The sequence below is a fragment of the Saccopteryx bilineata genome, chromosome 4 (genome assembly GCF_036850765.1).
Source record: "Saccopteryx bilineata isolate mSacBil1 chromosome 4, mSacBil1_pri_phased_curated, whole genome shotgun sequence".
Classification (NCBI taxonomy): Eukaryota; Metazoa; Chordata; class Mammalia; order Chiroptera; family Emballonuridae; genus Saccopteryx; species Saccopteryx bilineata.
The window spans coordinates 178,132,650-178,160,642 of NC_089493.1; the positions used below are offsets into that span (position 1 = coordinate 178,132,650).

A 27,993-nucleotide genomic window follows, 5' to 3' on the forward strand; every position below is an offset into this window, starting at 1 on the left:
GATCAAGCCGCTCCAGCCGGAAAGGGCGCGGCGCCGCTCGGGTGAGTGAGGACTCGGCGGGGGTCGCTGCGGGGAGCTGCTGGGGTTGCCAAGGCTTGGGTTCGAGCGGGTGGGTAGGCATACGACCTGAAGGAAGCTAGGGAATCCGCGAGGTTTGTTTTGAAGGCGTGGCCTGAGCTGCGGGAGTTCGGCCATCGTACATTTACTAAAAGACAACTAACTACCTGCCAGGCAGTGCCCTGGGCGCTTGGGACAGACACTGGTTTACCAGCCAACGGTGGCCCTGTTCTCAACTATTTGACACTTTAATGTAGTGACCGACCATGAAACAAAAACAGGGAGAGGGGGTTTTGAGGGACTGAGTGTAAAAGACGAAGGGACTGAGAAGTGCAGATTGGTTAGTCATGGGGATATAAAGTACAGCATAGAAAATACAAGAAGAATAATACTGTAACAACCTTGTATGGTGCCAGGTGGTTACTGGAAATATCCAGAGGATACTTTATAAAGTATCTGATTGCCTAACCACTACCCTGCACAATTGAAACCAATACAAAATAATATTGGATGTAAACTGTAATTGAAAAAAATTTTTTTAATAAAAATAACCAAAAAAAATCACAGTTATCCAAAATGGTAGTGAGTGCTTTAAAGAAAATTAGACAGGATACACCAAAAAAGAAAATTAAACAGGATAATGTGACAGGACGGAGTGTGGGAATAAGCATTGTGAAGATCTGGGGAAGAGCGTTAGAAGCAGAAGCAAAGCAAGTGCAAAGACCTTCTGGTGGGAACAAACTTAACGAGGTCAAGAAAAAGGAGAAAAGGCCACTGACTGAAGCAAAAAGAGGAAGATGTGGCCAGAGACTCAGACAATAGGGTCTATGAGCCAGGACAAGGATTTTGACTTTTATATGGAAAGTAATGGAAAACAATTGAAGGTTTCTATGCAGAGAAATGATATGCTTCAATGTACGACTGTGTGTGTGTGTGTGTGTGTGTGTGTGTGTGTGTGTGTTTCCGAAGTTGGAAACGGGGAAGCAGTCAGACAGACTCCCACATGCGCCTGACCGGGATCCACCCGGCACGCTCACCAGGAGGTGATGCTCTGCCCATCTGGGATGTTGCTCTGTTGCAACCAAAGCCATTCTAGCACCTGAGGCAGAGGCCATGGAGCCATCCTCAGCGCCTGGGCCAACTTTGCTCCAATGGAGCCTCGCTGCGGAAGAGGAAGGGAGAGACAGAGAAGAAGGAGAGGGGGAGGGGTGGAGAAGCAGATGGGCGCTTCTCCTGTGTGCCCTGGCCGGAAATCGAACCCGGGACTCCTGCACGCCAGGCCGACACAATGTATGTACGACTCTTAAGTTTACAACGGACTCCACACCAGAAAGATGCATCTCCCAGCAGTGGGAATGTATGAAACCCAGACTGACAGCCAGAAAGAAAGGCCTTAGAGACACCTTCGTGTACAGTCGTGAAAAAGTTAGTCCTGGGCAGGTGAAGGGACTAGGCCTTTTCAGACTCCAAGTCTTTCCTGTCCATTTAGTGCCTTAAGACTCATGATTTTAATGTCCAGGTATATAATTGTCATTTCCTAAGACATTTACTTTTCATGATGGGTCTCTAAATACAGGGGCATCAGTATCACCTGGGAGCATGTTAAAAACACCTTTTAAAAAAAAAACTGTATAGATGTAAAATAGGTTATTTTCTGATATTTCTGTTTAATGGAAAGTGCAAATATTTGGGATTTAAGTATGGAATCTCAGTAAGCTCCTTAACTGTGTTGTAATCTTGAAAATGCTGCTGATAATAATTATAGCAAAAAGGTCTCAGACTTTATGGTCTTGGACCCCATTTACACTTTTAAAATCTACTAAGAATATCAAAGAGATTTTGTTTGTGTGGGTTAGAGCTAACAATATTTACCATTTATGATAGCAGAACAGAACCTTAAAAACGTTAATTTATTTAAAATGATAAAATCATTACATGTTAACATAAATGGAATTTCTATGAAGAATATTTACCAAAACAAAGAATTATTGAAAAGAATGACGTCTCCCATTTTTACAAGTCTCTTTAGTATCTGGCTTAAGAGAAGACAGCTGGATTCTCACTTCTCCTGCATTCATTCTCTTGTGATTATCACTCGTCATGTAGCCTGTGGATAATTGCACCATATTGCATGAGAATGAAAGTGAAAAAGGCAAATAATGTCCTAGTATTATTACGAGAATTGTTTTGAAAAATCACATTTAAAACATCTCAGAAACTTCCTGCAAAAGCCCCCTATACCGCCCTTTGAGAATCACTGAATTACAATATTGTTAGGACAATCAAAAGAAATATGAACTTGACTTGAAAGTCATTAAAACTATATGCACATCAAAATGCTGATGCCTAGGTCTTATCCTTATAGATGCCAAATCAGTGAGTCTGAGTGGGGCCAAGAAATCTGCATCTTTAACAAGCACCACAGATTAATTTGATGTAAGTGGTCTAAGAATTACAGTTTGAGAAAACTAGTGATAGATCAAATTCACTCTAGAGTTTTCTGCCCACTAAAATCTAAAATTTTATATATATATATATATATATATATATATATATATTTTTTTTTTTTTTTTTTTTTTTTTACAGAGACAGAGAGAGTCAGAGAGAGGGATAGATAGGGACAGACAGACAGGAATGGAGAGAGATGAAAAACATCAATCATCAGTTGTTGTTTTTTGTGGCACCTTAGTTGTTCATTGATTGCTTTCTCATATGTGCCTTGACCGTGGGCCTTCAGCAGACCGAGTAACCCCTTGCTCAAGCCAGTGACCTTGGGTCCAAGCTGGTGAGCTTTGCTCAAACCAGATGAGCCTGCGCTCAAGCTGGCAACCTCGGGGTCTCGAACCTGGATCCTCCACATCCCAGTCCGACACTCTATCCACTGCGCCACCGCCTGGTCAGTGCCCACTAAAATTTTTAAAACTGTGTTCTTGGCCCTGGCTGGTTTGCTCAGTGGTAGAGCATCGGCCTGGTGTGCAGGAGTCCCGGGTTCAATTCCCGGCCAGGGCACACAGGAGGAGCGCCCATTTGCTTCTCCACCCCTCCCCCCTCCTTCCTCTCTGTCTCTCTCTTCCCCTCCCGCAGCCAAGGCTCCACTGGAGCAAAGTTTGCCCGGAGCTGAGATGTCTCTGTAGCCTCTGCCTCAGGCGCTAGAATGGCTCTGACTGTGGCAGAGCGATGCCCCAAGATGGGCAGAGCATCGCCCCCTGGTGGGCATGCCGGGTGGATCCCGGTCGGGCGCATGCGGGAGTCTGTCTGACTGCCTCCCCGTTTCCAGCTTCGGAAAAATACAAAAAAAAAACAAAAAACAAAACTGTGTTCTCATAGCTTCAAATCTCTCCACTAACAGACTAAGAAGTTTGCAGCAAATACCTTTCTGACTGCCAGGTTGATAAATGTCTGAATTCAAATCCAAAATGTTGAATTCAATCCTGTGCCAAGGACAGGTTTTAAACTGTGGCATCTGTAAGCTTACAGTTTTTTTGAACAGATCGATAACTGATAGAAGGAAAGCGAGTACTCTTAGTGAGCTAGCTGCTAGGGGACTGACACCAAATCAAATACATCCAAAATAAAGGTAGAGAAAAGAGTTTAGATGAGAAGTCTTCTTGAATAAGGTAAAATTTGAGTTGCAGAGAGAGTCAAATTTCCATAGGAAGATATATAGTGGTGTGGATGGGCAGAAAGTTGCAAGCAAAAAGAGTAAATGGAACCAGAACTTTAGGAAAAAGTTATTTGGAGAAAACAGACAGTAAAACAAGTGTAGTCAAGGCTAAGCCATGATAGGGAAGCTGGGAAGATTACAGGATTTAAGCAAAGAAAGGAATGAAAGTGATAATCGGCCTCTACATAAGGAAACTAAGACCACTAGAGATCATAGCTAATTAGTGGCAGGTGTAACTAAAGACCAGGCTTGACTTCCAAATTCATGTATTCCTTTAGCAAGCAATGATTGTGCAGGCACTGCTGGGCTCTGTCTAGCTCCTTCAGGTCTGCCGCCTGAATCTTCTTGGAGAACTATGGATGCCAGACTAGAATTTAAAGCTTATCTCATGGGTGATGGAAAAGGGCCAATAGATTTTTGAAATCACCTTGACTCTCTTGGATTTGTGTGTAGGACCAATTCTGAGAGGAGTAGCATTTGGGAAAGCAAGAGGTATAGTTGGAGTTAAGGAGGCCCATTTAGAAATTAAAAGAATAGTGTGGTATTCAGGTAAGGTAAAAGGACTATGACCTAGGTTAGGGACATAAGACTTAATTGTAAAACATCTAGGAGGTGGAATTAAAATAATAGCATATATTTGTAATGTATGCACAGTAGTTCACCTCATAGGGTAGCTCACAATTACCCTATGAGGTGGTTACTATCAATAACCTGAGGCCCTGGCCGGTTGGCTCAGCGGTAGAGCGTCAGCCTGGCGTGCGGGGGACCCGGGTTCGATTTCCGGCCAGGGCACATAGGAGAAGCGCCCATTTGCTTCTCCACCCCCCCCCCTCCTTCCTCTCTGTCTCTCTCTTCCCCTCCCGCAGCCAAGGCTCCATTGGAGCAAGGATGGCCCGGGCGCTGGGGATGGCTCCTTGGCCACTGCCCCAGGTGCTAGAGTGGCTCTGGTCGCGGCAGAGCGATGCCCCGGAGGGGCAGAGCATCGCCCCCTGGTGGGCGTGCCAGGTGGATCCTGGTCGGGCGCATGCGGGAGTCTGTCTGACTGTCTCTCCCCGTTTCCAGCTTCAGAAAAATACAAAAAAAAAAAAAGAATAACCTAATTCAATAGATGTGAAAACTAAGGTCTCTCAAACCCACGCTTCACCCAGGAATAGGATCAGGCACTTTTAACTCCACTGCTCATAACCACCAAGCTGTGATGATCCTGTGACTTTGATCTTACAAAATTGGGAAAATTGTATTGTGTGGCTATCATTCAAGATATGTGTATATCGGACAAGTAGATCTGAGGATGACAGTGGGTGCTGTTTTAGTTATACTGAGTTTGAGATACTGGGGAATTTTCAGACTATAATAGAGGGAAAAAATTGAATAAGGAGATCATAAATCAAACCTGATACATCAGTGTTTTTGTCATGTGCATCCAGTAGCTTCAGCCAATGCTTGTGGCAAAAGGGATAAAAGTCATAAGTAGAACAAATCATCCTGGGTTTAAAACAAAGCTCCAACAAATACAGAAGGTGTTTCTCAGTGTGCCAGAAAATATGTTGAAGTCTGAGCCGAGTGCCCAAATACCAGTTAGAAAGCGGGTAATGGCTCCAAACTACTATTGGGAGCATATGGGGCTATTTTAATTAGAAACTTTTTAGAAAATGGCGCTCAACATGGTGATTTCTTTCAGAATCTTACCCTTTCGTGTTAGAGATCTCTATAATGCTTCACTATGAGCAGAACAGCTTTATGTTTATTCTTTACAAAGGATAGAGGAGCGCTAACAATCTGCTAAAAAAATTGGGTCTTCATTTGCTTTTTCTCCCCTTTGCCAATTCAGAATGCCACTTTAACCATTAGTGTGCCAGAGGTAGGGGGATGTCTCCATTTTTCAAGTGTAACTGTGCAGACAGAGAAGAGTGGATGAGTTGTAAATACAGCCTAGAACACATTTCATTATGGAAAATGAAGCATTAATATCCCAGTATACTTGGAGCAAAAGCCAACACCATCTGGCCATCAGTGTTTTCCTCCCTTTGAGTTTATCCCAGAACTATTTCTGCAAACAGCAGTTTCCTCAGCCAACTTAACATTGAACCACGAGAACGGAAATCAGCAACATTACTTCCTTATTTACTTCTGTTGAGAATTGGAACAGAATGCAAGTATTTTGTAGAAGTTGGCAGGAACAGCAACAAGGCAATCTGTTAGGGATGACAGTTTCAGCACTTTTCTTTCTTTTTTTAGTGATACCACCAATATTCAGCCTGGTTTTATAGGTTAAAATCATCTACATTTCTGATTATGCATGAGCTTTAAAAAGCTTACATTTTACTACACCTAAAGATGAAAAAGACATTGGAATAAACACTTTTCTACTTTTCTTATTCATGCTGAAGCAAGGTAGTAAAAAATTCTACCAAGTAACTTCATTCACAAATATAGCATAGCCCTTTTTAACTGTTTACAAGATGGTGGCACTTTGCTTTTCCTTTTTGAACTCTTTCTTAGCCTTCTTCAAGTGTCAGCGGCTGCATTGAGAATAGCAGGCATGATATTATGGGGAGTCCCAAACTTACAAGTGAATTGTATTTCTAAAATTCACGAAGGTTTTCTCTTGCATTCACAGCACATTTCTCTTCAGTACATTTCACACCGTCCTATATATAGTTAGCTGGTTTTGCCTTCGGGTAGTTTGTAAAGCGAGGGTCTGGGACAGGATCCTAGTTCACCTGAGCATCCCTTGCAGCACCCAGGACTTCATCTTGTGTATGATGAGCCCCTGATTGAGCTAAGCTGTTTTAAAATCATTACTCCAGAATTAGTAGAATGGTTTCAGGCAATGTAGTTTTTGTTGCAAGTAGCAGAAACCAATTCAAAGTGCTTAAGTCAAAGGAAATGTATTATGAGGAGATAAGTCCGGGGTATCCTGCCCCCCAGGGATGATTTGTTCGCTTACTCTCTTATCTGCTTCTGTCACATTGAACACTTACCTTGGCTAGTGTTTTCTCTCCCGATTGCTAGACCCATCTCCAAATGGGTTGTGTCTCTTGGTAGCTCAGACTAGAAAGTCCTTTCTGTTCAGGATGCCCGTGATATAAGCATGAAATACCCAGACTGAGCCTGTCTTTACTGACTGGACAGGTAAGGATATTATGCGACCTGTTGCTCTCTTGGCCTGAATTAATATAATAGCAGGTTACTTCTGCCACCTTTGACATAAGAGCAGTTTAAGGGTGTTCCTGGTATTTTTCTGGACCGTGTCTTTGAGGTTTCTCTAAATTTCTAGTAGAGGCCAGTGGCCATGTCTGCCCAGAACAGGAACCTCAGGTCTTACCCACGTGGGCAGTCTGTGTGCCACAGCAATGTATGAGGAGGAGAGCAGCCGAGAGCCATCATGAGGAGGAGAGGAGCCACAGCAGTGTGAGGAGGAGAGGAGCGGAGAGCCATCATGAGGAGGAAAGGAGCCACAGCAGTGTATGAGGAGGAGAGGAGCCACAGCAGTGTATGAGGAGGAGAGGAGCCACAGCAGTGTATGAGGAGGAGAGGAGCCACAGCAGTGTGTGAGGAGGAGAGGAGCGGAGAGCTGTGATGAGGACTGCCTCGTAGCTGTAACACAGTTTAGTTACTTTTGCTGAACTTCATCTTTTTTCTCCTTTCTAGCCTTTTCTCCATTTCTTTTCTTGTTTGCACATTCAGTCTATATTTCTCTGGTTTTAATTTGGAATAAAGTTGAATAAAGATGCTTGTTTTTTGGGGTGGGGGCGTCTTATTGGAACCAGGAAGTAGCATTCTGTCAGGAACCAAAGCAGCATGTGTGAGTCTTTCTCTGCCCCTCTGCTCCTCTCTGTCACCCTCTCTTTCCCTTCTCCACGCCTGCTGTCCTTTCTCTCTGTTCTCTTTGTATGTGCCTCATACCTGACCGCCTCAGCCCCCTACACTCCTCTCTTCCTCGGATAGCGTGACCTACTACTGATCTATAGTGGTGGTCAGTGTCCTTGCAATTCCAGATTCCAAAACATTCTAATTAGCCAGTGGGTTGGCTTCCTCCGGCGCCTGAGAAGGCAGGGTTCAAAAAAGGGAACTATGAACTAGGTGGATTCCAGCAAAGGTTCTCTACCACAAACTCAGGACACGTAAAAACATGTTAACACATGGTTTGAGTCCAAGCTTAGTTTACAATGCCTGTTTGATCCATATGTTTGCAGAATATTCACTTGCACTGAGAAAAAGAAAAATGTGAGATTTAAAATTAAAGATTTAAATTACATAGTGGAATTCTAGAACTCTTCCTCTCCAGCCCTCCCCCATGATCTTTAAGTGGTTGATGATATTCTGAGTAAAAGTGTTTTATTTGTCTTAAATAATGGTTTTGCTGTAAGGTGTAGATTTTAGCATAATATCTGAATAATAATTCAATAAACAATAGTAATAAAAAGAATAATCACTTATTCAGTGATTACTATTGCCAGACTCTTATTTGGACCACATAATTGTCTTATGAGAACAATATATTCTGTTATTTTTCCTATTTTAAAGATAAGGGGATTGAGACACAGAGATTGAGTCATTTACAAAAGTTTCAAGGCTGGTTAAAATTAGAGCCAGGATTGGAATCTAGGAAATCTGGCTCCAGTGTCTGTACCTTTGAACTTCTCTGCTACCTTGCCTTTATCAGAGTCCTGCAGTTGTGATGTTTCAGGGTAATCTTAATCCAGAATGGAATGTGAGTGATACTCTCACATATTGAAAGTGTTCAGTCTGGAGCACCAATAGACAGTGCTGTTGTAGAGGATATAAGAAAGTATATTAGGTCTTTGGACACCAGATCGTAGACCCACTACCTCAGAATCACTCCGAGAGCTAAATTAAGTTCCAAGGGCTGAACCTAGGGGTTCTTATTCAGTAAGTCTGGGATGGGACCCAGTAATCTATATTTTTAACAAGCTCTCTACATGATTGTGATATTCACCCTGATTTGGAAACTCTAGAGTTGATAATCTTTCATTCCCACCACCATCTTCTAAAACAAGATTGTAAATGAAGACTTTGGGGATCAGTTTAAGAAACTCCTTTAGGCATTATGCCTTTAAGTTCTATCAAGATTGTTAGCGTTGTCTCTTTTTGTGTCAAAGAATCTAAGTGCTAGTAAATGCATGTTGGTTTGAATAATTATGATCCCTGTTGCATAACATTCTTCAGTTTACAAATATTCATTGCATGCTTTTATCAAATTTAAACTAATCTTGCCTGACTAGGCGGTGGCGCAGTGGATAGAGCGTTGGACTGGGATGCAGAGGACCCAGGTTCAAGACCCTGAGGTCGCCAACTTGAGCATGGGCTCATCTGGTTTGAGCAAAAGCTCACCAGCTTGGACCCAAAGTCGCTGGCTCGAACAAGGGGTTACTCGGTCTGCTGAAGGCCCGCGGTCAAGGCACATATGAGAAAGCAATCAATGAACAACTAAGGTGTCACAATGAAAAACTGATGATTGATGCTTTTCCTCTCTCTTCGTTCCTGTCTGTCCCCGTCTATCCCTCTCTCTGACTCTCTCTCTGTACCTGTAAAAAAAAAAGAAAAAAGAAAAACTGATGATTGATGCTTCTCATCTTTCTCCATTCCTATCTGTCCCTCTCTCTGACTCTCTGTCCCTGTAAAAAAAAAAAATTAATCTCCATCAGTACTGAGCATGTGCTAGTTATGAAGAATAGCAATAAAAAATGTAGTCCCTGTGCTTACGGGGCTCATAGGTGAGATAGACTGCCTAGCAGTACAGAGCAACATACTAGAGCCAAGTGAGCAGAGTAACACTGAGCACTACAGAGGTCGGGAAGAGCCATCCTGTATCCAGGTATATGCTGGATTCGTGTGGGAGGAAGAGCCCAGCTTGAGAGGAGGCTCAGGGAGCTGCAGGAAGAAGCGATTCCACACAACAGGAACACTGCCAGGACACCACCTGCGCTGCAGCCCTCATGGGGACGTGGGGAGACTGTTCATTCTTCAGAAGCTCCTGCATCTCAGAGCAGGAAGACAGAGTCCATTTCTTCTATATCCAGTGACTTCTACCCTAGCCTTGATGGGGGGGTGGGGGCATCACACCTTACAGCTATCCTCTCAGATCTTTGATCTCTTCATCTTGGACAAGTTGTCTTCACTCATGAGCCTCCCACTCCCAATTCCCGAAGTCCACCTCCAGTTTCGCTGCTGGCCCAGACTGCTCCCCTCCAGAATCAGGAATCCGGCCCAGCGCTCTCTGACCACCACCTCTCCTTACCACAACTTGTAGCTCTTATTCAGGAACACCTAACCAGTGATCTGTCTGCTTTTTTCCCTGTCCCCTGTCCCTTTACCTAGAACACTTCTCTTCCATTCTTGAATTCTGTTTGTCCCTCAGGTCCTGTTGCACCTCGCACTTTCTCAGGGAGGCTTTCTGCGATGAGGAAGTTTTCCCTGTTGGGTGCTCCTGTGGCATCCTGTACTTTCCCTTGGGTAACACTTAGTATATGTTGTATGTGTTTAGTTAGCATGTATGTCCTCTAGCAGACCAAGCTCCATGGAGACAGAGGCAGTGTCTGTAGTACAGTAGGTTGTATATAGTAGGTGCTCAGTAGATACTATTGAATGGATGAAAAATGTATACCTTTTGTCTAAAATAGTGGTCCTTAACTCAGGTGGGCAAGAGTGAGGAGGAGGTTAAATGGCAGGATAAGAAACGTAGGAGTATTAGAATAAGTAGAATTATGGGGGTAGTATTTGTTTTGTTTGTTTTTGTATGTTTTTCCCTGCAAAGAGAACAAGCCTCTAGCTCAGAGCTTCAGCAGATGGCAGTGTCTCTGAAAGTTAATAACATTACCTTGGTTTTATCATGTTTATGCATACAGTTACTTTTATCCACAGATATGATACAGACTTTCCTTCTAAAATAAATGTATGAAAGTAAAATAATGAGTTGACTTGAAGAAAAAGCATAAATAATAAAACTTGCTGCATGGATATAGCAAAAAGATATTATGCGAGTAGAAGAAATGTATGAAGTTTGGAAAATGCTAACTTTGGATGAAGCCACAGGAACTCCTCATCCAAGTCCGGGGACACCGGGGCCAAGTGCTCTGTTTCTTCAGTGTCATTGTAGTGGGGCTTTAGGAGGAAGTGAAGATAAGCACATGTGTTCAATCTGTTATGTGTAACACAATCTGAAGTTTTTTGTTTTATTCTAAACAGTCTGTCCTTAAATTGTAAGAAGATACAGAAAAGTATTTTCATCATCCATCCTTTCAAGGGCTAATGAAAATTAAATGACATTTACAGCTTATTATAATTAAGACTGAAGAGTTTAATGGCAAAATACAATGATCCATTACTTTTTATGTTATACGATCAAGAAGCCTTCATGAAAGTATAAAGGCGAGTAAATTTTGTTTCCAAAACTAATTATTTGGGCCCTTACAAAAAATAAAGCTAGGTGTTTCATCCCATATCTTACAGGAATAAGAGTTGATATTTCTCTTTGAGATTCAGTGATTTAAAAGAGGAATCAGATTACCAGGATAGTGGTCATAATCACAAACTCTGAGACTAGGATATCATTTTTCTTTTTATTCATGGTATTTTACTCTTAAATTTGTTTGGTAATCTTTCCATGTAGCTTATATTTGCATTGCTGCCAATTTGTCATTACAGACTCTGAGCTAGAAATTTGGTATTCTTACAAACTGTTAAATATACTATATTTTGTCTCTTGATTCTGAAGAAATAATTAAAGGTAAATTATTTTGTCTAATATTCTTGCCTAAGAGTGTTACAGCCTCAGAAGTCAGTATATATATATTTGTGAATATGTAGTAGTGCAATTTTCTTTCTAATATTAAAACAACAGAACTACCTCAACCATCTCTGCATTATTTATGTCTAATATATCTGTGTCCTTCAACTACCCAAATTTTGAGCTCCATGGTTATGATTATGATATACCAGTTGATTTACATTATTGATGTAACAACAGATGGTACTGGTGCAGGTTGAAATAAAAGATCATTGATCTTAGTATTTTGGCCTTCATTGGCTCCCTGTGGCATCGAATTTGTCGGAGTGAAATAGAATCATAGAATTTCAGAACTAGAAGAGTCCTTAAAAATTGTCTTATCCAGTTCCTTATTTGACAGATGTAAAAACAAGCCCAGCTACCTGCCAAGGTCATACAGCTAGTTCGTAGCAAAGCCAGGACCAGAATCTAGATCTGCCATTTCCCACTTCAGTGCTCTTTCTGCCATCTCTGTAAAAGACTTTCAGAAGGTGTTCTCTTTATTGTACTCCCTGATGTTGGCACCAGTTATTCTAATCAGTTTTCCATTTATTCATTTCTAAAATATAGAGTTTCACCTCTTTGAGTCTTTGTTGGTTAAACTTTATACCTGGCTTTCTTTTAGGTTGGTCTTCACATGTTTTAATCTTGAAGACTTCAAAATCCATTTGGATCTACCACTTTTTTGGAAAACTCCAATGCCAAGCAATAAATTATCCACGGAACTCTTGTTATAATATAGAAGCTTTTGAGTTCTCTAGATCTAAATAAGATTGTTTCACGTTTTCTCATGAAGCCACATTATTGTTTATTCACTTTAGTGGTGAGTGTTACTGTGCCAGCTGCTCTTGCTTTGGAGGATGTAGGCTTCAACCAAATGGACCCCCTGGGAGCAAATCATAGTTCTTTCAATGTATCATTCCCCCCAAGCTTTGAACTCTCAGCAGGCTCCCAATCCAGTGATGATGTCATCATAGCCAAAGAGGGAGCTAGCGTTACAATCGAGTGTCTTCTCACAATCGACCACTATGAAGATGTCCATTGGTACAACTCAAAAGGACAGCGACTGGATGACAGAGCCAGAGGTAACTATACTAGAGTGTAATTAACCACGGTTACTCATTTCCTGTTACTTCTTTCTTCTCGGGTTTACGGCATACTCAACAAGAAATCCTAAAGCTGCGGTACCAGTGTGAGTACTTAACACTTTTGAAAGGCCTAGGATATGATATCTATCATAAAAAAGTAAATTAATTAAAATTACTTAACCAGAAGAAGAAAAAAATAAGGAATAGTTATAAATGTAAAAGGTGTTCACATGATGACAGCTGTTTTCTTTCCTCTCGGTGTGTTGGTTTCCATTGTCATGGAAGGTGGACCGCAGGCTGTGCGTGCTGCTCATCCGCAGGGGGACAAGTCACTAGACTGATGTGACTAGTGCAGTACGCTGGCCCGGTGTGAACATGGCAAGAAGGATTTTGGCTAGACTTTATTAAATTTGTTATAAGTAAAAAAATTTGCCCAGAGATGAGTTACTGAAAATGTCAGTGGAAATCCAGGGGTATTGTTTGTTTGTGTTTGTTTGTTTTAATGATTCTAGATCTGTGCATTACACTTTAAGTCCCTCTGAAAATTAGAAGAGCACTGAGGAGATGCTCTGTAAGCATTTCTAGCTCATTTTTTTCCCTCTAGTCTATGCACTTCATTTACTTGAAAACAGGAGAGTTCTTGTGTTGGTGTTTTTTTGGTATCTCCATCTTAAAAAATCACATTTAACATCATACTAATGTGATCAAGGTCTGCTTTTTGTCAGGTTTTGATTTGATTGTGCAGTTTATGGACTTGTGATCACATCTTAATCAGAATACTGTTTCCTGAACTAGTGATGTTCTGTTAGATTCTTCTGAAGACTACGCAGTTTAAATGTTTTTTAATTTTTTTTTAATTTTTATTTTTATTTTATTTTATTTTATTTATTCATTTTTAGAGAGGAGACAGAGAGACAGAGAGAGAGAAGGGGGGAGGAGCTGGAAGCATCAACTCCCATATGTGCCTTGACCAGGCAAGCCCAGGGTTTCGAACCGGCGACCTCAGCATTTCCAGGTCGACGCTTTATCCACTGCGCCACCACAGGTCAGGCCCAAGACTAGGCAGTTTAAAGCACCTCACAAAGAAGTCACCGTGAAAAGTTATTGAGACAAAGGTTAAATCTGGTATCCTCGCAGGTACACTTTCAGAGAAGGCGCCTCTCTCACTACAAAGGTCTCATCTCGGAATAGAAAGGATATTTGGTTATACACATTGGAGTGGAAAACAGAAAAGGGGACGGATGCTATTTCCTTCTAAAGTTTATGCTGAACATTTTAACCTTCTACAACTGAGTAACTGGCTACCAAGAGACTGGAGTGTTTGAATTGTTAGAAGGAACAGTGTACTTTTAACTAGCTTCTTAAGAATAGAGACGTACATCAGAATCTCTAGAAAGGTACCCAGAATGTATATTTTGAACATGATTTGGGGTTCTACATGTGGACTCACTGAATTAGAATCTTACTCCCTTGGGCTGTAGGATCCTGACCAAATGCATCTGAGCTTTGAATTTTTCAATTAATGTGATTATCACAGACTGACTACATAAACAAAGCTTAGGCTATGTTGAGACCAGTCAATTGGAATGGCATTTTTATTTTTCTGTTTGACTTTACTTTGAAAACCACTAAACTTAACATCTATCATTGATACTTTCAACAACAGCTTCAGAAAATTGTATTAAGTTTTATGAATCTCAAGTGAGAGGAGTTTAAAGAGCATGCCAGTCTAGTATAAGGTTCATAAATCTTGAGCTATTATCAGCAAGGGAGCTAGAGCGGTAGATTGTGGTCATAGCACAGCGGTTGATGAATGGAGTCTGCAGGGTTCATCACACCGTGGATTCATAGGGTATCCCTTTCATAGCTCCAAGTTCAGAGGACAGAAACTTGAGGGATAATGGCTGTATTTATAGCTACATATTTTCCTCCTCCTTTTATATTGGTGAAGTGGTGGCTCTTAAATATAACCATAGAATTTAGATAAATCTGACGATGAAATACATGGGCACAATCCAAAGTACTTACTAACTGATTTGCCCCTAAAATAATCCAGAATCATAGGACCTCGGGGATTAAAGAGATCTTGAAGATTAGGATTCTGGTGGTGCTTAAGAAGCAACCACCCAGCCTCCTCTGGAATGCTACCTATGATTATTAGGACTCACACGGCCTAGATTAACTCATTGATCCTTTCTTCGAATGACTGTCATAGTTGGAGCATAGAGCATGCTGGGAATTTACTGCAAATGTGAGAATCATGCAGGCAGAGCCAAGTTATTAAAGGATATTGAATCAAGTATAATTGGCTTTTCATATGGTTTTATAATTTTGTATACATGTTTCCTAAATGAAGATACCTTTATATATGGAAGAGAAGTGGTATGTTTTAGGTTAAAAACAGTAGCCTGGGTATCTTAAAGGCAACTTTATTTTCTCTTACCAAGCTGCTCACTTACCCTGACCTGTGAGACATATCTTCCAGCTTGTGCTTCGTTACTCTGGCCAGAAAATCAAGGTATCATCAACAAACCTTTCTAACAAAACTGATTAACGTGTGCCAGGCATGCCAGATTAGCCAATTATTAATTGAACAAATTCATTAAATTGGTAGGTTTAAAAAAAATTTTTTTCTTTGTAAGTGCAAAGATAAGCAGAGTTAAATAAAAAGAAGAAAATAAAAAGTACTCATAACCTATCACTCAGAAGTAAACATTGTTTTATATTTCTGAGGTATATTCTTCTAGTGTATAAAAATGTATAGGTAGAAATTGTGATATAGACACACATACAGGTATACCTCATTTGCACTTTGCTTTATTGTGCTTCACATATGTTGCATTTCTTTTTTACAAATTAAAAGCAAGCCCTCTACTAGCAAAATGAGTGCTTTATTACAATACTTGCTATTTGAAGTAGCCTGGAACTGAACCCGCAATATCATCCAGGTACAGCCGTATACACACAAACATTTGTTTAAGATTAGTCATTTAGCCTGACCAGGCAGTGGTGCAGTGGATGGAGCATCGGACTGGGATGTGGAGGACCCAGGTTCAAGGCCCTGAAGTCGCCAGCTTGAGCAGGGGCTCATCTGGTTTGAGCAAAGCTCACCAGCTTGGACCCAAGGTCGCTGGCTCGAGCAAGGGGTTACTCAGTCTGCTGAAGACCCATGGTCAGGGCACATATGAGAGAGCAGTCAATGAACAACTAGGGTGTCACAACGAGGAGCTGATGATTGATGCTTCTCATCTCTCCGTTTCTGTCTGTCCCTATCTATCCCTCTCTCTGACTCTCCAAGCAACCCTGTAAAAAAAAAAAAAAAAAAAAAAATTAGTCATTTAGCCTTATATAGATGTACCTGTCTCCCTGAAAAGCTTGTTATGTTTAGCAGTGAAAAGGTAGCTATGGCATTCATTACTGTCCAGAAGGAAGATCTTTTTAAGTTCTAGGCTATTTAAATTCTGACCCTGACATAACTATCTGCCCTTTCTTACATGATCGGAACAAATAGCAGAAACTAATAGATGAGTTAAAGTATGTTCATGAAGAAAAGGGATATTGACAAGCCAATTAGCATATTTCATGGTAATATTCTTTATGCTGTAATTTTTTTTATTTCTGTTGGGTTATCAGGTGGAAAATGGTTGGTTTCTGATAACTTCCTGAATATCACCAACGTAGCCTTTGATGATCGTGGGCTCTATACATGTTTTGTCACTTCTCCAACTCGTGCCTCCTACTCTGTCACCCTGCGTGTTATCTTCACCTCGGGAGACATGAGTATCTACTACATGATTGTTTGCCTCATTGCTTTTACGATCACTCTCATCTTGAACGTCACACGGCTCTGCATGATGAGCAGCCATCTTCGTAAGACCGAAAAGGCCATCAATGAATTCTTCAGAACCGAAGGGGCCGAGAAACTTCAGAAGGCCTTTGAGATTGCAAAACGCATCCCCATCATCACATCGGCCAAGACTCTGGAGCTCGCCAAAGTCACACAGTTTAAGACCATGGAGTTTGCCCGTTACATAGAAGAACTGGCACGAAGCGTCCCTCTTCCCCCCCTTATCCTAAACTGCAGGGCCTTTGTTGAGGAGATGTTTGAGGCTGTGCGAATGGATGACCCTGATGACCTAGGGGAAAGAATTAAAGAGAGACCTGCCTTGAACGCTCAAGGTGGCATCTACGTCATTAACCCAGAGATGGGGCGGAGTAATTCACCAGGAGGAGATTCGGATGACGGTTCTCTGAATGAACAAGGCCAGGAGATAGCAGTTCAGGTTTCTGTTCACCTTCAGTCAGAGACCAAAAGTATTGGCACAGACTCTCAGGACAGCAGTCATTTCAGCCCCCCTGACGATATGGGATCTGCTGAGTTGAACTCCAGCTACAAAGGTGGGGCCTATGAGAACTGCCAGCTGTGAGCGCTCCCAGTACCTGCAAAAACTGCCCACAGAACAAAAACCTGTTTCATGTAGGAAATAACATTTTACCAAAACAATGACTGAGGTTTTCCCCTTGTTCCCATTAAGCACATCAGAACATGTGTTGTTGCCAAAATCTTCGTAAAAATGCAGCATTTTTCCTATCCAATATTTCTCGGTCATCTTCCTCAAGCTTGAGTAGATGATACACATTAAGATTTAAAGGAGCCTGAGAGATAAACATAACGGGGAAAGGACCGCACTGAGAAGTCCATGGCTTCTTTTGCTGTTCACGGTTCTCCATCGGTTAGGCTGACATGTCTTACAGCCTCGGTTTTCCTACCGACAAGATGAGAGATTTGCATCATATAATACTTAAAGGTGTTTCTAGCCTTATAACTTCTTACCCATCCCTTCTAATTCACTGAAGTCTTTAGCATATCTCTAAATAAGCTCTTCCCTGGACTTTCACTCCCTTTTCATGAAAAAAACCAAGCTGCTCTAGATCTCGACACCAATGCCATAGTGCGTAAAGGTGTGGGTGTTTTCCAGACATTTTGCCGTGGGGAGTGTGCAATTGCATGTGCTAGGTTGAATCTTTTCAGGGTAGCCATGTCTACATTGTTATACAGATACCAGCGAGCTAGCTGCTCGTTAGGAAACTACTTTCCATGAGTAAACGGGTCCTTTGGGGGGGGGGGGGGGTCATGTCTTCTAACTTCCTGAGGTGTCATTTAGTTCATTGTTCTGGCAGTGATTCCTCAACTGATATCCAAAAGTGAACACTTTGTTTCTGAGGCATAGCATCTTCAGTGCTTTAGAATAAGAAACAATCTCAAATCATCTGTCTCTGGTAAATCATGGATTTTGACATTTCTGTTAAGAGAATTCCTCAGGCTTTCCCTTTTTAAAATCCCGGACTCGACAAGAGGGTTCTGTGTTTGGGATCCCGTTCCTGGGGGAAGCCCAGAGCTGGGCTCCTCTTCAGACCTCTGTCAGCCTTGTCCTCTGGGGTCTTCAACATGGTGCTAAAGGGTGCGTGCATGCCTCCTTATCTCATTGGTTTTGTTTATATTTTATTGTTGTTGAGGTTTTTATTTTTGTGTACTTCAGATAGAGAATTGAGCAAGGGCTGCTTCTGTGGCCTTTCTAGGAAGCACTAACCTGAAATAAGATTAGCTAATGCTGTGAGGTGTATGTGACTATATTAAATATAGTAAATAGATAGAGATGGATATATAGATATATTTACACGTACATTTAAATGATCAAGACATAAAGAAGGAGGAAGATTATGGATGATGCCACCTGATTCAACTGTGTGTAATAAACACTTAAGACACGTTTCTTGCCTGGCTGAGATCTGATAAAATGGAATTGTAAATACTCTTCAGAATAATTGTTTTAGTACAGGAATGTCGACGTCATAGCATTTGAAGAACTTGGCAGTGGAGCGCCATTTGGTACTTCGCATTTCTTCATTGGCTGCTGATTATTGACACATTCCTTGAACTAGCGGGTCCTGAGGAAAATGCTCGGAGGAGGTTCTATCAGGGTTTTAATTTAAGGGTGTAGATAGAGAAAGGTAGGACATTCAAGTGTGACCAGATAGAACGCATGCCTCCCTTTGTCCGGGCTTATCAGAAATAATTCATCTGCTCTGGAGAACGTGAATGAATCAGTGTGCAGTTTTAGCAGACGGCATTATGGATAAATATGATAATGCTGCCTTTTCTGTCTCAGGCTGTTTCCATGGAAACCTTCAGAGCCAAACAAAAGCCACCATCATCTAGCCAAAGCCTGCCTTGGCTCGTAGACCTGTATTTCTTGAAGGAAGACCACTTTCATACGTGCGGCTATGAGAGCAAGGGCTCTTGAACACACCCTAGATTATGGAACACTTATTTCTTCACAGAATGTCTCTCCCGCAATATTAAAACTGTTTTAAATCCCTTGTTTGAGATCTGTCCCCTGAACATTCCTCAGCTCTTCAGCTAGGACACCCAGTCCTGTCCCAGTATCGCACATCTGGGGTCGTTTTTTAGAATGTAGCTTGTCACATTAAAGAGCAGGAGTCTACCCCACATGTTCTCATAATGGACATGAGCGTTTGGACCCTAAGGCAGACATAGTTAATGATCAAAGTCATAGGAAACAGGGCTTCATAAAAATGTAGGAAATATTAGGGAAAATACTGTAAGTTTAGACAATACTATATAATAATTAAGTACAGGCTATTCCAGTGTAGCCTAGATAAATTATTTTAGAAACATAATGGTGACTTAATTTGATGGCCAAAGTAACTGGATTACTTTGACTATTCCAGGTTATGGTGTCATCGATAAGGAATTAAAATAGGTCAGATTTAATCACAGTTGGTATTTCTAAAGCTAGTTTTCAAGAGACAGGAAAATGCACTTACTAATATTTTCTATCTAATCAAATACTCTTCATATATAATTAATAGTCTCACATCTTTTTGTAAAGTCTAATCTTTTGAACTTAAACTATAGTCTAAAGCCTTTTGATAATAACTGATGTAATTATCCTTTTGTCTAATTGGATTTTATAGTTAGTGAAAATGTCTTTACTCAATAAGATGTATTTGAAATATCTCATTTATAAATTGTGTCTTGTATTTAATGAACCTTATTGTCTTTATGAAATGGTGGCTTTGTGAAATAAACTTACCAAAATGAGACATGAGCATTTTCATAGATTTTTTTTTTTTTGAACCAGCTGAAACCCAATAGACAGGCATCTTTTGAGGCTAGGGTACTATGCCTGTCCTCAAAGCTGCACCTGTTATGATAGGTTAATTCTTGAGTCAGGCCCAGGGAGCATTTGTGTTTCCCACCAACTACCATGATGTGAACATCTTGGGAGTTGCTGATCTGGAATGGTTGTAAGAAGGCCCCTGGATTCTTTGTGTCACTTAATGTGTATTTTAAAGTCAAAGCACACTGCTTTCCCTTCAGTCCTCCAGCCTCAGTGAAGCCCTTGGTAGAGTCCTCTCTATGCCCAGCATGTGGTCTCACCCTGTTCAGACTTTGTCTCCTGGGTCTCCGAGTGGCATGGGAGTACGGCATGCTTGTTCTCCAGAGCCTGGAAGTCATGGGTGCTAGCCTGGTCCCCACACACCAGCAGTTATAACCCAAATGTATCAGATTGCCCCGAGTCACCAGCAAGGGAACACAAGCTTTTCTCGTCTGGGGCAGTAAGGTAGAAAATGCTCAGCCTTACACATAAACTTGTAAGTTTGCAGCACATTTCTTAAAAGTAAATGAGTATTCTTTCATATGGTTCAGATGATGTTTAAATGGTCGCTATTTTAATGAATACATATATTATCATTTTGTCCTTTTTTAAAAAGTCATCTTTGAATGTAAAATATTAAATGTTTAATGTATTATATTTTGTCTGCAGTCTTCTGTAAAGTGTATATTCATTTTTCTGTGTGATGGAATTGGATATTAATGGTTTTAATTAAAGCAGGAGCACATCTGATTCAAGTTGGAATCACCATGGCTACCCATTGTAATTTTACAAATATTTACTAAGCATTTATGTTTCTGGTGCTGTGATTCACACTTAACCTGAGTGTCCTGCTCACAGTCACCCTGAGGATGCAGTGACCATCCTCTCTGGGCCCAAACGCAGCAGTTTCCCACTTCTGAGGTAAGGCGTTCCTGGCAAAGGCAAGCGCTTCAACAGAGGCCGACGGAGATGAGGATTTCGCATGCTTTGGAAAACCTGTGACTAGTATATAAAGTTTGTGGTGAGATTTGGTAGGTGGGAGGAGTAGCTGTTAGAAGCAAGTAACTAACTGCAAGGCCAGTGGAAGTGAAGGGTGATGATGATAAAGCACAGGAGCTAAGCAGACAGGCAAAGGGAACAAGCAGAGGTGCGAGTCATTACTTAAATGCTGTAGACTCCTTAGAATGAAAACCTAGCCCTATGGCAAAAGATCACTGGACTTGGAGTTCTGATTTCCCCGCGGGCCCTGTAACCATCGGACTTGGCCTCTCTGGGCTAAGTAAGATGGGGTTGATAATACCTACCTCATGAAATCAACAGGAGGATTAAATATAGCAACAAAGTGAGGTGCCAGCTGTAACCTGCTGTGCAGGGTAGGGCTAGCAATCAGTGTCAGCTTGGTTAGCACCTGTGTTCAGCTGATGACTGGATGCATTTGTACTCAACTTAGAATTCCTCCAGATTTCTGTTACAAGTGCATTGGGCTGCAAGCCATAGAAACCAAACCCAGTTGTGGTGGCTTACCAAAACAGGAGGTTCATTATTCTCAAATAGGAAGTCCAGAGGAAAGCAGAACAAGGCCAGGGCAAGGGATCACATCTGGCATTAAGGATTCTGGCTCGTTCTAGATTCCTCTCCACCTTAGTTATGTGGCTTTCATCTGCATGGCCACAAGACGTCTTAGACTGGGTTCATCCAGGAGTCCTTGAGAGAAGGATCCATGTGCAAGAAGCTTATCTGGAAGGTGATCCCAGGCAGGAAGGAGAATGGGGAGGTGAGACAGAAAAGAAGAAAGCCGGTACAGGATGCATTAATGAGTGGGTCGCTGCTGTGAGCAACTGATGTTCCTTCCTCCTGAGGACCTCAGGAAGCTGTCTGCACCCAGTGTATGTAGCTCATGCCTCAAAGTTGTCCCACCTGAAGGCCAGGGAGCTGGGATATTTATGTACCACTTCCCATTTGTCAATGAGGACTGCCCCCAGGGTCGCTAACTGCAGTGCTTCCTCCCTGCCACACAGGGCTGAGCATGATCCTGTGGCCTGCAAGACCCCGCAGGTGCGGTGCAGAGTTACAGGAGCTTTCAGTAGGGAGACTGTGGTGAATAGAAGAATGGTGAGTGGCCCTGGCTGGTTGGCTCAGCGGTAGAGCGTCGGCCTGGCGTGCGGGGGACCCAGGTTCGATTCCCGGCCAAGGCACACAGGAGAAACGCCCATTTGCTTCTCCACCCCCACCCCCTCCTTCCTCTCTGTCTCTCTCTTCCCCTCCCACAGCCAAGGCTCCATTGGAGCAAAGATGGCCCGGGTGCTAGGGATGGCTCCTTGGCCTCTGCCCCAGGCGCTAGAGTGGCTCTGGTCAGGCAGAGCGGTGCCCTGGAGGGGCAGAGCGTCGCCCCTGGTGGGCGTGCCGGGTGGATCCCGGTCGGGCGCATGCGGGAGTCTGTCTGACTGTCTCTCCCCGTTTCCAGCTTCAGAAAAATACAAAAAAAAAAAAAAAAAAAGAATGGTGAGTGCCCATGGATTATGGACAGCATTGACAGCACCCACTACACGGGGCAGCTTCACCTCCGGCATCATGGCTATGTTCCAGACAGGGAGCAGGGTAGAAGGTCAAAGGACAAAAGACACATAGCAACTGAGTGTGTGATTTTTTTTATTAAGAAAGTGATAACTTTCCTGAAGCCTCACCCGACGACTGTGACTCAGCTGCCAGAACAGGGTTGCATGACTACCTGCTGCAAGAAAGCCTGGGGAGACGAGTGGGTGTGTTTCTAACTGGGCACATGGCCGCAAAGGCCCCTATAACTAAGAAAGGAAGGAAGAATAGAAGTTGTACGCAACCAGTAATAATGCGACAAGGTCATCTTCACATGAGTTACAGGAGGCAAATGTGGTTAGTAGTGGATAAAATTGCAAACCATTTTCCTTGAAGATATTTACATGCATGAACAAAGCAAGAATCAGAAGCAATAAATCTTAGGCTAACTCTTCAGGCTGTCACAATTGTCTCCAACACGTGGTTCAAATAGCAGACGGACAAGTTATGGGATTCTGCAGAGGCATAATTGGCTTATCTTAGCCTTTTTATTCATTAACATATTTACTGACCACCTGCCAAGAACACACAATGACAAAGCTCCTAGAGGAGGACACAGTTGGTCTGTTGGAGAAAGAGAAGAAATAGGCCTGTGCGGCTGGTGAGGGGAGACAGAAGCAGGCAGCAGCCAGAAGTATGGTTAAAAGATTTCAAAAGCTGGCCCTGGCCGGTTGGCTCAGCAGTAGAGTGTCGGCCCGGGTTCGATTGCCAGTCAGGGCACACAGGAGAAGTGACCATCTGCTTCTCTACCCTTCCTCCCCACTTCCTCTCTCACAGACATGGCTCCAATGAGCAAGTTTACCCCAGGCGCTGAGGATGGCTCCATGGCCTTGTCTCAGGTGCTAAAATAGCTCGATTGCTGAGCAATGGGGCAGTGGCCCCAGATGAGCAGAACATCAGCCCCAACTGGGAGCTGCTGGGTGAATTCTGGTTGAGGCACATGTGGGAGTCTGTCTCTCCACCTACCAGCCTCTCACTTGATTAAAATAAAAAAAAGATTTCAAAAGCTCTTTTGGCTGCCCCAGAAAAAGCATTTCTTAGAAGAAATACTAGAAATACCTAACTTGGAAGAGCAGATTTACATATTTAGGAGAGAAAGTTTGATCATTCAAATAATACTATTTGTTTTCTTCTGCAGTCATCTACAGCAAAAAAAAAAAAAAAAAAAAGGATTGTGCTCATCTCCTTTAAGGAATTAAACTCCTTCAGAGCCCTTTAAATTCCAATTGTCTTCTTGAGTCCCTGTGTTTTCTCTGGAACCTGCTGATCAGGAGATAGATATGTAAACATACATATGCCGCTCCATCTGCCTGGAAGATTGGGGGGTGCTGCCAGCCTGCTTCTCTTTCTGACAGTTGGGAACACTGCCTCCTGCTTGGCTGTGTGAAAGGGAGGACTCAAGTGTCCTAAGTGATGATAAATTAGCCTTCAAGGGGCCTCCTTCCCCTAGAAGAGCCACTCTGGGAAATTGTTCCTAAGTAGAAGGGGAGTTCATCAGGAGGAACTCCATCCCTGAGACCGCTTTGCTATATGAATCTCACTACCCTTTCAGAACCGTCAGGCAGATGGTTGGACCATGCCAGAGGCTACTTCGCGTAAGCCCTTGAACCTTGAACACCTAAGGCCTGCCCGTTCAATTTGCCAACACATGATTTTTGCACACAAACTAGGGATACTACCATAAGCAAAATCAGAGGTGGCCCCTGCTCTCTGGGAACTTACAGCCTGTGGGAATACACATCCTATTCAAACAGTCACATAGGAGCTAAATAGTTAAAAGTGGAGGAGTATGCTAGAAAATGATTCAATGAGAGCCTAGAACAAAGGAACATGATCTAATCGGAGGCCAGAGAAGCGTCCCCTGAAGAAGTGGTACTTGAAGCAGTAGGCGTTGCTGCAGTCTCTTATGTTTCTATCCTTGAGCCAGAAACTATGGATATTAGTCATGGGACCTGCTTAGAAGGAATGTGTAGACCAGTTTAAAAAGCTATTCCTACAGTAAACCGTCTGAAAGAGATAGTGTGTCTCCAATGCTAAATGGCTCAGCACTAGCTGATAAACACAGAGGACTTCAAGATAAAAAGTGAGTGGTAGCAGAAGGTGGGCAGTACTTTGTGGATGAGGCGAGATTTCAGCTAGACTCAGAAGGATGCATACACCATGAATGGGGAAGGAAAGGTGGTCATCTGACCCTAGAAATCAGAAATCTTCAATGGTGTCCTGTTAGCTAAGCAGGGAAAAAATATCCAATTTCTTGACCTGTCTTCCCAAGCTTACCCTTTGAAGATGCCCTCTATACCCTTGAAAATACATTCCTATATTCTATATTTTACGTGATTGTTACTCTTTCCTTACCAGTTCGGGAGCAACTTGAAAGATGACATTATCTATTAGTCACCTGTTTGTGTAGCCCCTTAGCCTAGGGTAATACCTTTCATATAGAAGAGACCATGAATGTTTTATTTAATGGGATGGGAGCGGTGAAATTGTGCTGTGGTACATGACTGTGACCATTGGTCCCTGTGGAACTCAGTTTGGTTGCCCCTTCTCCACCAACACTCTTTTTCTGTAGTGACATTAGCCACTTCCAAAGTTTTAAATTCGATCTTCACACAGGTGACTCCCAGTTGGATATTCCCAGCTCTAAATGCTCTCTTTCCAACTTGTAGATACAACACCTCCCTGCTTAGCATTTCTACTTGGCCAGGCATCTCTAATAAGCATCTCGAAATGAATATGTTCAAAACAAGTTTTGATTCCCTGCCCTGATAACAAAATGATACATCGGTGCCTACCCCACCATCTTTTCTTAATAAATGGCACCACCATCTCCTCACTTGTACAAGCCAAAAACCTGAGTCATCCTTGATTCATTTGCCTCACTCTCCATCTTCAAAAGGTCAGCAAGTCCTAGTGTCTCATTTCAAAAAAAAACACACCACCACATTAATCTCTTCTCTGTACTTCCATTGGCACAGTCCTAGACCAAGGACTCTCACCTGTACTATTTAATGCCACCCCCTCGAGCTTCTTGCTTCTACTCTTGTCCCCAGGTCATCCATTCTCCACACTGCAATGAGAATGAACTTTTGAAAGCATAAATTATATTATGTCATCTTCTACTTATGTTCTGCAGTGCTTCCAATCACTGGAAGACAATTCTAGAAGAAAATCTATACTCCTTATTATGGCCTACAAGACCCTGTATGAGCTGGCTCCTTCCGGTGTATCTGAGCTCACCACCCACCTCTCTTCACCTCGCTCATGACATCCAGCCACCCTGACCTTGCTGTTCCTCAAACACACCAAGCTTGCCCCTACCTCAAAACCTTTGGCTTTATTCTTCCCCCAAATGTCCCCTTTGCTGGCTTCTTCTTGACATCCAGATCTCTGTGCTCGCCTGTCACCATTTCAGAGAGGCCTCCCTAACCACACAACAGCAGGTGCTCCTGTGTCGGGGTTAGAGTTAGGGTGAAATTACTCTAATAATATATTTCTATCATAGTGTTTGTCACTATTTGGCTCAGGCCATTTGGGCTGCTATAACAGAATGCCATAGACTGGGTAGATTAAACAATAGAAATTTATTTCTCATGGTTTTGGAGGCTGAGAAGTCCAAATCAAGGTGCCCACAGATTTGATGTCTGCTGAGAACTCGATTCCATGTTCGCAGATGGCTACCTTCTCACTGTCTCCTCATATGGTACAAAGGGGTGAGGAAGCTCTCTCTTTTATAAGGGCACTAATCTTATTCATGAGAGACCCACCCTCATGACCTAATCACCTCCCGAGGGCCCACTGCTAATACCATCACACTGAAGATTATGTGTCAACATGTGAATTTGGGGGAACACAAACATTTGTGGTCTATAGCACTATTTGATATTATTTTTTTATTTATTTGTTTACTGGTTTATTATCTGTTTCCCCACCTAGAGCATCAGCTATGTGAAAACAGGGAATTTATCTGTCTTATGTCCTGTTACACTCCCAGCAGCAAAAACAGAGTTTGGTACCAAGTTGGCAGTCCCTCAACATTTGTTGCATCATTGATGTAGATGGATAGGTGAATGCTGATTAATTGTATGAACTTAAATCATTTAGCATCTTTGCCTCAATGTACCTCCTTCCCTGATGTAGATGGCAGGTAATTCACCACTTGTCCCTTGTGGAACACAAAGAAGGTAGTTATAAATGAGAAGGCCGAAGGCTTCACCACTTATTATGAGAAAAATATCGGAGTGTACGGGCAAGGAGCCATTTGAAAGTGGCAATGACAGGCTAATGGAGAGAAAAAGTCATTTGTTTTATTACCCGTGAACCTCCTGGGGACTGACGAAGATGGGGAGAAAATGAAATGTACCCATTTGTAATATAAAAATTCATCAATCCAGCATCCATTAATTCAAAGGAGAGTAACACTTTGTTTATCTGGCATCAATAGGTGTTTTGCTAAGTGTTTTGGGTTTTTTTTTTTATACACTTAATGTTCCCATTGTAAGAAGATTTTTTTCCATTTGACCATTGTAATGGAAATAGTTCTCAAATGCGTCCCAGTACCACTCTCTCTGGCAGCACTCCGCACAGAGCCTTTTGTCAATAACTTTTGTACTTCATTATGTGCTCATATTATTATATTTCGGTAGAAAGCAGTGATAAACTCTGAAACCACAGATGTGTAGAACTGTTAGGTTTTCTGAGATCTCTTACTGGGTATTGCATAGGTTTTTCTCTCTTCTCTCATTTATTTAATCAACAAGTAGGGTACCTGGCACCTGCAGGTTGGCTACGGAGGACGATACCCATTGTGATACACAGGAAAAATATGGCCCTGGCCCTGTCGGAGCCCACAACGTGTTGGGGGAGACGGCGGCAGTCAAGTAAGTACTTATGTGGCAAGAAACTCAGAGGCCCACCCTGGGGCTCGGGAGAGGCCTCCCAGAAGAAACGGCCTTTACGCTCACTCCTGCAAAGGAGGTGCTCAGGGCAAGAATGTTCCAGGGAGGTGGAAGAGCATGTGCCGTGGTTGTGAGAGCCAGGATGCATTTGAGCAGACCAGAAAGAGCAACATGGCTCCTGACAATGCTTAACGGGGTCATTGGGGCCAGGCTGCCGGCCCCTCCACCCAGAGGCCCAGAGGAATTGGGGTCTTTGTTCTGCAGACAAATGTTTGTAGCAAGAAGAGCAGCATTACACTTCAAGCTGTGTTAGTAGTAAATTAAGTAACCGCTAAACCTAGTGCTTTCAAAGATAGTTGTGGTCTACATAACATTAAAATAAGTGGTACCACAGGAGTCCCCCATCCACAAATTATGGCGTTGACAGGTGGCGCTCAGGGGCACAGGGATGCTGCAAACATCGAGACGTGGGTATTCAGGTTTGAGAAATGCAGGTTTCAGAAAGGAATCTTATTGTCCGAGGCCTGTTCATGTAAGAGCACCATTGAATTCAGTCTGAAGCACCTGCTATGTGCCCACGGCCTAGAGAGCAGTGTGTTCAGGTGGAAACAGATGCCTGGGGTCCAAGCTGCACTGTCCGAGGCCTGTTCATGTAAGAGCACCGTTGAGTTCAGTCTGAAGCACCTGCTATGTGCCCACGGCCTAGAGAGCAGTGCGT

The 27,993-nt window shown here is 42.5% G+C and overlaps 1 protein-coding gene across 2 annotated transcripts; it reads left to right on the top strand.

Annotated features, from left to right (window-relative positions):
* Nucleotides 1-5: 5 nt before the first annotated feature.
* MFAP3 (microfibril associated protein 3) lies at nt 6-20,440 on the top strand. Of its 2 annotated transcripts, none has more exons than XM_066273078.1 (3): nt 6-41; nt 12,139-12,598; nt 16,235-20,440. In XM_066273078.1, the coding sequence occupies exons 2-3, from the start codon at nt 12,304-12,306 to the stop codon at nt 17,026-17,028; spliced, it is 1,089 nt and encodes a 362-aa protein (XP_066129175.1). In that variant the 5' UTR covers nt 6-41; nt 12,139-12,303; the 3' UTR covers nt 17,029-20,440. The 2 variants fall into 2 exon arrangements, with proteins under 2 accessions (XP_066129175.1, XP_066129176.1); XM_066273079.1 differs by lacking the exon at nt 6-41 and adding an exon at nt 10,940-11,116.
* The last annotated feature ends 7,553 nt before the right edge of the window (nt 20,441-27,993 follow it).

Coding starts and splice junctions, on each gene's coding strand:
- MFAP3 (XM_066273078.1), top strand. CDS start 12,304: ATGAAGCCACATTATTGTTTATTCACTTTAGTGGTGAGTGTTACTGTG. Junction 12,599..16,234: donor ACTGGATGACAGAGCCAGAG/GTAACTATACTA, acceptor TTGGGTTATCAG/GTGGAAAATGGTTGGTTTCT.